The following is an 11,700-nucleotide window of genomic DNA, read 5'->3' on the forward strand; positions in this document are numbered from 1 at the left end:
TGATTTTATGATGTTTCTCTTTCGCCAGCTTAGTTCTTAAATCAACTACCATGAATGATTCATTTTATAAATCAAATGTGTTCATGTGTACAATAACCTCGTGTGTTTTATATCCATGTTTCTATTCCTCACTTATATTATATATTTTATTATTTTTCCCTATAATTAATTCAAATTACTCTTCACTTTTTCACTGCTAAAGACTCCTATACAACTGTCACAGCCTCCTATATGATCCTATAGTTAGAAAAATAAAAATCTTTTTCTTTTTTCTTGGAGCTACAGTCAGAGGAAGGTAATGTTTTCGTTGATATTTATACACAAACAAAGGGTATGCACGTATGTATGTGCATTCAGAGTGTGACATATTTGTCATATGTTTGGACTTTGGATGTGGCGCCAAATATTCATATTTTTTTTTCTACTCTATTATGTGTGCTGTTTAGGAGAGTTTCGTACTTTAGGTAGGTTTTTTTTTTTTTTTCCTTTTGCTTGAAGTATAAAAAAAAATTTTTTTTGTAAATCTTTGATACAGGAACCATTCAATGCTGAGCCTTCACGCTCTCCCTTAATTTCCTCCTCTTATGTGACCCCAGTGGATTTGTTCTACAAGAGAAATCATGGGCCAGTCCCTATAGTTGATGACATTGAAAGGTTTAATGTTTCTACATTCAAACCTTCTAAATGTCAAATCTCTAATAAGATTTCATTGACATCTACAACTTATTTGTTACATGTATATATCAGGTACCAAGTGTCTATATGTGGGCTGGTGGAAAAATCCATGGAATTATCTATTGCTGATATGAAGTAAGTATTGACTTGCACGAACATGCGTGTTCTTGATTATCAATGAGAGACAAAGAAAGAAGTTTCCCTTTGAAGTTGTTCCGTGTATCAGGGGCTACCAAGTACCAACCCACTGGCTTAATTTTTACCCTCCTTTTTTCATTTCATAAAATATGATAATAAATCAAATTAACAATAATGACAAGTCTAGAGACATAGATTTTTTCCACAATTGCTAATGCTGGTTATTGTGATTATAATTGATGCATAATAAAAATGTCGTCAGTGATGAATTTATTTAAAAGGTAAAATTTTTAACTACTATTACAGGTCACCGCCTTAATAGGTGATTTTTTTTTTTTCTTAAATAATTCTCAACAAGTGGAGAAGATGGATTCAAATCCTACAAAGCTTGTCACCTCAATTGATGATGCTACAGCCTACAAGCTCTACATATGAATTTTTTCAGGCATTATTTAAGGAGCAGTAAATTAATGCTCTCCTATTTTTTTAGCATTTAATGAATCATTTTTAAAATAATAAATAAATAAATTTTTTACACAATAATCAAGAAAAAATTAGTGAATCCATGGTGAATTTTGGCTTAACCATGCCCTTTCTTACAATAGATGTGTGGTTTTTTCCATGTGAAACAGGAAGCTACCCAAACACATAGTGACAGCCACTTTACAAGTAAGTTTCATGGCGTGTCTTATTGTTAGCATTGGTTTCCTGGGGTTGGCTGAGATACATTCCATTTCTCTGTTGCAATCATAGGGCTCAAATTAGGTGATTTTTTTTTTTTCTTAAATAATTCTCAACAAGTGGAGAAGATGGATTCAAATCCTACAAAGCTTGTCACCTCAATTGATGATGCTACAGCCTACAAGCTCTACATATGAATTTTTTCAGGCATTATTTAAGGAGCAGTAAATTAATGCTCTCCTATTTTTTTAGCATTTAATGAATCATTTTTAAAATAATAAATAAATAAATTTTTTACACAATAATCAAGAAAAAATTAGTGAATCCATGGTGAATTTTGGCTTAACCATGCCCTTTCTTACAATAGATGTGTGGTTTTTTCCATGTGAAACAGGAAGCTACCCAAACACATAGTGACAGCCACTTTACAAGTAAGTTTCATGGCGTGTCTTATTGTTAGCATTGGTTTCCTGGGGTTGGCTGAGATACATTCCATTTCTCTGTTGCAATCATAGGGCTCAAATTTAATTAACTGAATGATTTCCCTTGTTTCGAGTTAAACAGTGTGCAGGCAATAGAAGGACAGCCATGAGCAAAGTTAAAACCGTGAAAGGTGTTGGCTGGGATGTTTGTGCCATTGGAAATGGTTTGCTTTTCTTCAGATTGTTGCACAAGTTTTGGAATGTTTTGTTATCAGCTTATAAACTTTGGATTTGGACATTCGAACATAGAGATTTTAGTATTTTACACTGTCATTAATAGTTTGTCTTTTATTTCTTTTTATGGCACCTATTCTGGTCAAAAAATGTGGACACTTATGTGATCCTTTGCCATTTATTATTATACACAAGAATTCAGTCCGAAACTTCTAAATGGTTTGAAATAAAATGTATACAATGTATTTAAATAAAAAAGACAAAGTTTAACTATAAAATTATCTTTTTATTAGAGGTGAATTTTGTCAAATCCACTGTTAGATTACATCTTCTTCTTATATCCTTCATGCTTGCAAAATTTCTAGAAAATTAAAGGACAATAATTATCTCATCAAAAAATTGTTTAAATTGCAATTTTTTATAGTTTAAAATTATGTATAAAATATAAGATTATACATTATATAATAAATAATATTCGATTGATACAAAATTTGACATATGTATTAAAAGCATAAAATATATGCAATTCAACGGTTAGATTTTCAAAATATGTAGTAATATTTATTTTATAAAGTAAGATTATAGCCTTAGGTTACAACTAATTTTGTAACTAAAGTTTATCCTAAACAAAAATTGAGCCCAAAAGTTATAATCACTGCGGTTTTTGCATCCTTATTCCTTCTGTTGACTCTAAGTATATCTGCTTTCAGCCATTTGGGGTGGGGCGAAACTGGCAGATGTTCTTGAACTTGTAGGAATACCTAATTTGGCTTCTATCACCCCTTTAGGAGGAAAGCATGTCGAGTTTATAAGTGTGGACAAGTGCAAGGTAAGCTGCAATTTCTTTTCTTTTTCTTTAAACATTGTTCTGTCATGGACTAAATTTCATAGGTTGATAATTCTTCAACGTCAACATTCTAGGAGGAAAATGGGGGTCCATATAAGGCATCAATTCCACTCATTCAGGCAACGACCTCTGATTCTGAGGTCATACTCGCGTATGAGATGAATGGAGAGGTGAGGGTGTCTTAAGTATGTATCTACTTAGGTTCTGTGTTGTTATGTAATAAATGTGCATTTGGCATTATATGAACAATATATAATTTCTTTGCCCTCAAATATATATTTATCAATCTTGCAATGTGCTTCTCCTATATGCTAGAATTACTTCTTTTTGAACATGCTGTCAACTTCAGAGAAGTTGAGGCAACATTTTGTTTAATTCTTCACCAGGTCACGTTTCTGTGTGGTTCTTGATATGTCACAGTGAACTCTTTTCTTTACAAGTAGCCATTTTAGTCCCTGACCCTTTTGACTTATTAGTTACAAATGAAAATTATTCTTATGTTGGAATTCTTTTCATCCACATATATCTTATTTTTTTTGGGAAGAAGTATGATTAGTTTGACCTAATAACCTATGTTATCATTCCAAAGCCTTTAAACAGGGATCATGGATATCCACTGCGTGTTATTGTTCCTGGTGTTATAGGTGCACGCTCTGTTAAATGGCTGGATTCCATTAATATAATTGCTGAAGAATGCCAGGTTGGTCATAATTCCAATTGCACCATCTTCTTTCCTGTTCTTGCATCTCCTAAAATTGATTGAGTAAATTAACGTTACTGTGTAACAGGGCTTTTTTATGCAAAAGGACTACAAAATGTTTCCTCCCAAAATTAATTGGGAAAATATTGATTGGTCTACTCGAAGGCCGCAAATGGATTTCCCAGTTCAGGTATATTATTATTTAGGAATTAAGGATATTCCTAGGATCAGCTGCTTGAGTTAGAATATATTGTCCAGTCAATAATTCTGATCTCATAGCATGTCTAGGAATGCCGAACGTATAAATAATACATAGCTTTCCTGATGCCTGATGCCTGATGCCTGATGCCTTCAGATTTCCTTGTGTGCATGTTTGATCACTTATATCAACTTGGTGAGGGGTATTAATTTTAAAAGTTATTGCTCAATAAAGTATTCCAGGATGAAACAGTGATAACAGAATATGAGTAGTAACATGTTAGTTACTTACATCAAGGAAGCAATAATTGATTAAAATTTGTCTTCAATGGATTTTGCAGTCTGTAATTTGTTCTTTGGAGGATGTCACTAAAGTGAAACCTGGGAAGGTATGTGATCTTCTCCATGGTCAAGAGTTCTATTTAGCACAGTGAGGAAGTGCAATTATGCACAATGAGAAACTTCGAAGAGCTCATGAACGTGGATTCTGCCATGAAATTGATTTCAATGTGGATGGTGCTTCCAGTAATTATGCTTAAATTTGGTCTGCTGAGGACTTCTCCCTTTCCTTACCATCATCATCACTTGTCGTGCAGATAACAGTTCATGGATACGCAGTATCTGGAGGTGGGCGAGGGATTGAGAGAGTGGATGTATCGTTTGATAGTGGCAAGACATGGGTGGAAGCGTCCAGGTACCAAAAGACAGGAATTCCTTATGTTGCTGATGATAAATGCAGTGACAAGTGGGCATGGGTGCTTTTAAGGCCGAGGCTGAAATATCTGAGAATACTGAGATAGTCGCTAAAGCAGTAAGTTACTACTACTCTTTAATCAACATTACTTTTCTGAGAATAATAAGATGGTCAATATTTGATCCACCAAGCTAAATCTTAATCAAGAACCGAATTCAAAATTGTCTCGGAAATTTTGGATGTATTTTTAGGGGACATCTCTCATTTGAAGTGTCTTAGCCAGAGGAATATCAATTCTTGATTGAGAAGTAACCACTATACATAATGCACACCCATGGACTTAGTAGTCTGCATGGAATCTTCCAATCCTTCCTATACAACGTATATTTATATGACAACGACTGCTTGATGATTGGATTTATGCTGCTGGGACATGTTTGAAGTGCTATATGGTCCATGTCAATGATTTTTCTTGTTTGTCAGCAATGACATGTATTTGTCTCATTATGGACAGGTTGATATAGCTGCAAATGTTCAGCCCGAAAACGTGGAGTTCATATGGAATTTGAGAGGAATTCTGAACACCTCGTGGCATCGGATCCACATTCACACAGAACACCCTGACAATTGATTTTCCTTCTACACTACTTGGTGTCACAAAGACAGAATCCACTCGCAGTCTTTGATCAGTGTTATTTGCACGCTATCAATAAATCTGAGCAATTGAGAGTCAGTCTATTTCTCAGATAGATTCCCGTGTGTAAGATTTTGTTGATGGACGCCAGAGGCAGTTCTATTTGCTGAAATTGGTACTTGTAAAGATCATAATTATGCCCTCTAGTTGTTCCCAATTTAGGGATTAAAGTACTTCTGATCGATATGCACTATGCTAGCACCAAAATGGCAATGTCTGTACTACACAAATCTCACGTACACATCATTTTGAATGATTTAGATGCCACAAGACATGTTTGGCTGGTTATAGAAAAACATCTCTGAAACTAATATGTATATTTCAACTGCATGGTTTTCATTTTGAGAATATTCTTAGCTTTTACTGGTTTATTTTTCTTGTACCCCAGAATAATTTTTGAGCATTCTTTGAAACCTTACCCGGATTAGAAAAAATAGAAGTGATAGTTTGATCATACGGAAGCATGAAATGGGAGACCTACTGTAATCTTACTTAGAGAATCTAAAAACTGGCTGAGTAGTAGTTTATGTTTTAGTTGGAAAGACATCATGGCATAGCCAGTATAGAATGGAGTAGAAGCTTTAATATGAAACGGCATTGAGCAACCAAAGAGATCCTGCAATTGCCCTCTTAAAAACAAATTATCCGAAAGAAGGATGGGTGGGGGAGGAAGTCTACTTTTATGTTAAGACTAATGACCGAGCTTTATCAATGTGCATTACGTAACCTCATATCCAAAAACACAATTATAACCAGTAAGGAACAACTTTGTCAGACTATAGGATGTATAACCAATCCATGTACTAATTACATTATTATGACCTCACTTCCGCACTATTGAAAGGCAGAAACAACAGCGCTAAGCCGAGGCCTTCAATTCTTTTTTCTCCACTAAAAAAATTAAAATAAAAGCATCAAAGAATGTCACTCATTTGACACTGAGGGATGAGGAGGAGGGTGTCATCCAGTAAAGCACAGAAAATTAAGGACACAGAATAAAAGAAACCATAAAATTTATAATAAAAAAAAATGTTACTCAATCTGTGTATTTAACTGGCCGGTTGTGGGTTGTTACTAGCTTTGGTTGTTTCTCTTCAAAGGGTTCTCACCATGAATGATGAAATGTCTATGAATTTACAAAGTCACAAAAGCAGGCTTCTGAAATCATCTTCTCCGCCACCAATCAGGGACTTTCAACCTTCGGCTTCTATGCACAGCAAGTTTGACCCCAGGAAGCTTGTGTTTTACCTGCCTCCATAGCATATTGACAGCATCTTCTTTCTTGGGGGGGTACTGGAATTCATAATGATGGGAGATGTCCTTAAGCCGCTTCCACATTTCAATCCATCTCTCTTTAGGAAATTTTCGGAGCTGGTTAACCATGTAACCAGGTTCCAGTGCCTCTTTGAAAGAGAAGAATATAGAGAATTGGGAGTAGTCAATCTCATTCTCAAACGGGAGCTCAATTTGATCACTTATAATAACAGGCACACAGTGGCTCACAATGGCATCAAACAGGCGACAGGATGAAGGTGTGTCTCCAGCAGGATTCAGACAGAACTTTGAAGAACGCATTCCTTTCGAGGACTGGCATTACAAAAATACATAAAGAAATGAGAAATGTGGACAGTATGCAATCACATGCATTTACAGTGCTGACCATGATACTCTTACTCATGTAATGTAAAAAATGCTGCTTTTGAAGATTCAATTCTGTGCAACAAGAAATAAGTTTACTATGTTCCTTCAACATGGGGGCATATACCTTAATTATCACTATAAGGAAGTACAGGAACTTTTCTCTTGGAATTATGGTCAGAAATTATATGCCACAAACATTGCATGATGTTGATAAATTCTACATGTAGCAACATGCATCAAAAGGTAAGAAATGTATCTAGAAGAAGGCAGCAATGGATGCTTATGATGAAAATAAAAACCTTTGATATCACTAATACATTATCTATTAATCCAATACATACCAATTTTATATTTTCATCAGTGGCAACACTCCGCTCATAGTGAACATCATCATAACCAGATAATATCTTTGCCAATTTAACACGAACAATGCCTTCCTGCAACATTACAAGACCCATGTTAATCAATTATAATTTCATACATAGATTTTAAAGAACTAGATGTTGCTTTTTATTCCAACTAGGTTCAAATTAACGCACATCTTTCCTGTATGTCCTCCCACGGAAGAAAAGAAGTGTAGTGCGAGATTCAAATGGGTCTGGAGTGTCATCAATTTTAAATGAATCCACAACGTGCACATAAGGGGCCACTACATCTTTGCTTAAATTTGACATGATTCTGGGGTAGCGGCCGAAATCTACAACAATCTGAATAGATGCATTAACCTGTTCTCGGAGAAATCTGAATGCATTGGGATGTGTCATAGGAATTACATGGTCTCGACCTCCAGACCGTTGCCAGTACTTGGATTGCCGTAACAATTTCAGTAAATCAATCTGAAATCAGAAGCAACCCATACTGAGCTGTAATAAAAAATACAGAAGTTCAAAAAAGGTATTTAAAAACATATTTTTATCCCATGTAATGTTGATGTGCAAAAGAGATGACATCAGAGGCAGAGTATAAGATACTGGACAAAAGTTATGTGCAATGAAAATGAGCAGCATCACATAAAATAGTTACAAGGTAAAACACAATGAACTAAAACAAACACAAACAGCTAAGCCATTGATCAAAACACTCATCAACCAGTTACTTTAAAACCCAGTCAACCGATCCAAGCATAGTTTTCTAGTATATAGTCAAATGAAAAAGGGAGGTGTTATTTAAAGGTGACTAATGAAAGAATTAAAATCATTTCCCTCCTCACTCTTTGTGGCGTTGAGTTGTTGACCATCAGAGGTCACCAAATTAACTTCAAGTTACAACTGAATGAATGATTAACAAACACAAAAGTGGGATTTCTCTTATAAAGCAACGCCTAATGACTCAAAAGTGATGTAATTAACTAACAAGTCCCACAGTCCTACACTACAACCCATGAAATCCAAATCATAAACACCCACTTCAATGTCTTTCTGCTACATGACCCAATAAAATAATTTCCAAACTTTCATATAATTCACATACTCTCTGCTGATACTTTAATATAAGCTACCAATTCATAATTATTCCAATATAACAATAGTAGCATCCAATTTACTCATCCTTCCCACTTTTCGTTTGTAGATCTCTTTTTTCGTATTTCTTGGGACTAATTCATGTTTACTTGAGATAGATCCTTTCCATCAATAAAACGTATTACTAAACAAAAGAAATAAGCAAAATGCTTATGTGAAAAAAAAATAAATAAAATAAAGCTTAATTCATCCAAATGAGCAAAGAAACAAAATAGAAACTATGACTTCAGACAGAATAGAATGGAAAAAAAGAATACATGTAACCAAACCTAACTACTTTGTTGAGAATCCATAGCTGGCCCCAAAAAGACTAAGAATTTGTTATTTTTATTGTTATTGTTGCCATTCAACAAGATTATTAAGCTGTTCAGCTATACCCCACTGGATTTTTCTTCTTCTTCTTCCTTTCTTTTGTTTTTTAGGTACATGATAAAATGAACAAAAAGCTAAAACCCCAACTCAAAAAACTAAGCAAAAGCACTCAACTCAACACCATTAACGACAAAACTCAATGCCCATTTTTCCCAATTCCTCCAAAACCAAATTAACACAAACAAACAAAAAAACGCAGAATCGAACCGATCAAGTACCTGTAACTGGCGATCAATCTCTGTAGCTGGATCCGTCATATTGTGACCATGTGTATTGAAGCTCAAAGAAGAAAAAAACGGCACAAAAAACGCGTCAGCCATTTCCGGATCCGAAACCCTAACCGCCTCTCTCTCTTCAACCCCATCCCCTTCGTACAAAAGCGAGCCCATCATCCAAAACTCCACGCTGTGTTGCCTCTTGAGGCCCGAGTTCTTGGGCCACGGAGGCCACGCCAGAGCCGTCACCGGAGTCTAGTATTGAAGCTCAAAGAAGAAAAAAACGGCACAAAAAACGCGTCAGCCATTTCCGGATCCGAAACCCTAACCGCCTCTCTCTCTTCAACCCCATCCCCTTCGTACAAAAGCGAGCCCATCATCCAAAACTCCACGCTGTGTTGCCTCTTGAGGCCCGAGTTCTTGGGCCACGGAGGCCACGCCAGAGCCGTCACCGGAGTCTGAACCTGGCTCCGCCGGTTCAGCATGCCCACGTTGAACCGGCGAGGAAGATCGTACATGTAGACGCGGAGGGGAGAGGAGGGTGCACAGAGAGAGGGTGTAACGGTGGGTGACTGTAGCAGAGGGAAAAAGTAGGATCTGAAATCGACGGTCCCGATGAAGATGGAGTATGAGATTAGAAGAAGAATCACGAAAATTAGAGAGAGTGAAGCTTTTTTGTACATTCTTGGATATGTGTGTGTGTGCAATATCGAGATATCTCTTTGTTTTTCGTTATACTATGACACACTCTCTCTATCTCTATCTCTATCTCTCTTTTCTATGTCTCTGAGGAGCAACTAACAACTGTCTATTTAGTTATGTTATGTCAGAGAGACAAAAAGGAGGAACAAAAGGAGGATTACATGATAAAGGAATGGTATTGCTATGCCAATATGCCATTGCCTTTTCTTGCTGCACACCTTCTTGGAAAAATTCAAGCTAATTGGACACTTTCCGTTAAATTAAAAATAAAATTGTATCATATCCAAAAATAAAAATAAAATAAATTGTAAAGTGTAAACTACAATTAATTGTCAGACTGCTGGTGCTGATTTGCTTAATACCAACTAGATTCAAAAAAATTTAAAACTGATCAACTAGAACCTTAATTATTGTGAGAAAAATGAGAAAATTAATAATAGTTTAGTGACCAAGTTTGGTTTAGACCTAATTTGCATTAGTCCAAATTTCAGAAGTGTTTACTTTATTTTATACAAATTAATAGTAAAAAACAAATAATTTATTATAATTTTAGAAAATAATACAAAATAGCAATGATAATGATGGACTAAACAGCACAACCTCCCCTACTATTGCTCCAATGCCCAACCAATTTAATTGCATTAGTCCAAACTTCATAGGTATTAACTATATTTTATCTAAATTAATAGTAAAAAATAAAGATATTATTTTAATTTTAGAAAATAATAGTAAATAGCGATGATAAATGGCTGACCAAACAGCACAGCCTCTCCTACTATTGCTCCACTGTCCAATCAATATGATTGGATTAGTCCAAACTTTAAAGGTGTTAACTTTATTTTATCGAAATTAATAGTAAATAATAAAGAAATTATTATAATTTAAAAAAATAATAGAAAATAGCAATAAAAACTTACTGACTAAACAGCACAGCCTCTCTCCTACTATTGCTGCACCGCCCAACCAATCTGATTGTCACGGGTCACCTCCCCAATGCTTTTCATCGTGCATTCTTTTAAAAAAAAAATTCTATATAATCTATTAAATTTTATTTGTAGTTGTAGAACTGAAATTAATAATGAATTCTTCTATAAAAAAAAAAAAATTAATAATGAATTTGTGTAGTAGAGCCGTGCCGTGGAGGTGATTTTGGTCAACGTATGGAAAAGATGTTTATATTTAATGCTATAATGATTAACTCTAAGCATCACTCTCATGGTCCCTTGTATCCCGCTTCTAAATGGAGAAAATTCAGTTGGAAATATGCATCCTCCCCCTCACAAGGGGGTGGACCCCTCCTTCTAATGGGGTATGAGGTCACATTGTCACAAGTTGGTAAATACATTATATTTTATGTAACAGATGTATATATATTTACGTACAATTGGGAATTTTTTTTTATTTAAATGTACAATAACAACTCTAAGGATAGTTTTTAAGAATTCAAAGGGGTTGGGTTATGGCATCTTTGTCTCAAATAATTTAACTGCCACACTCTATTGAGAACTTGACAAGGATAGACCCAAGAGGCCAAGGGTCTCGAGCAGTGGTGGCTCTAGGATTTTTTTTTTAGAGTGGTCATTAAAAAAATTAAATTATACAAAATCTAATAAAAAAATAACTTCATATATTGATTAAAAAAAACACGCAAATATATAAAATCTTACAATTTCCTTTCAAGATTTTTTTTTTTTTTGGGAAATCATCTCATTATTAATGCTGCAAACTACATCTCTTTCAAAAAATTTGTTAAATAAAATCTTTCTTGGGCCTTTTCNTAAATTGCAAGTATGGAGGATATAAGAAAAAAAAATGTAATCCAATAGTGGATTTGTCAAAATTCATATCCAATAAAAAAAATATTAAGCGGAGTTGTAACTTTTTTTTTATAGATAATTTCAACCTATAGCGTCATCTTCGGATAATATCTCTTTATTATCAAACCAAGACATTAATTAGTTTTTGGT

The 11,700-nt window shown here is 34.8% G+C and overlaps 1 protein-coding gene and 1 pseudogene across 1 annotated transcript; one reads left to right on the plus strand and one right to left on the minus strand.

Annotated features, from left to right (window-relative positions):
- Positions 1-538: 538 nt before the first annotated feature.
- On the plus strand, positions 539-5,631 carry LOC112011656 (sulfite oxidase-like; annotated as a pseudogene).
- Positions 5,632-6,029: 398 nt separating this feature from the next.
- On the minus strand, positions 6,030-9,973 carry LOC112011629 (probable arabinosyltransferase ARAD1). Its single transcript, XM_065765010.1, has 5 exons — positions 9,379-9,973; positions 9,035-9,166; positions 7,464-7,760; positions 7,266-7,361; positions 6,030-6,870 (listed from the first exon to the last, which is right to left on the minus strand). The coding sequence occupies exons 1-5, from the start codon at positions 9,712-9,714 to the stop codon at positions 6,448-6,450; spliced, it is 1,284 nt and encodes a 427-aa protein (XP_065621082.1). The 5' UTR covers positions 9,715-9,973; the 3' UTR covers positions 6,030-6,447.
- Positions 9,974-11,700: the final 1,727 nt, after the last annotated feature.

The sequence above is a fragment of the Quercus suber genome, unplaced genomic scaffold, assembly GCF_002906115.3.
Source record: "Quercus suber isolate HL8 unplaced genomic scaffold, Cork oak 2.0 scaffold_600, whole genome shotgun sequence".
NCBI classification, from domain to species: domain Eukaryota; kingdom Viridiplantae; phylum Streptophyta; class Magnoliopsida; order Fagales; family Fagaceae; genus Quercus; species Quercus suber.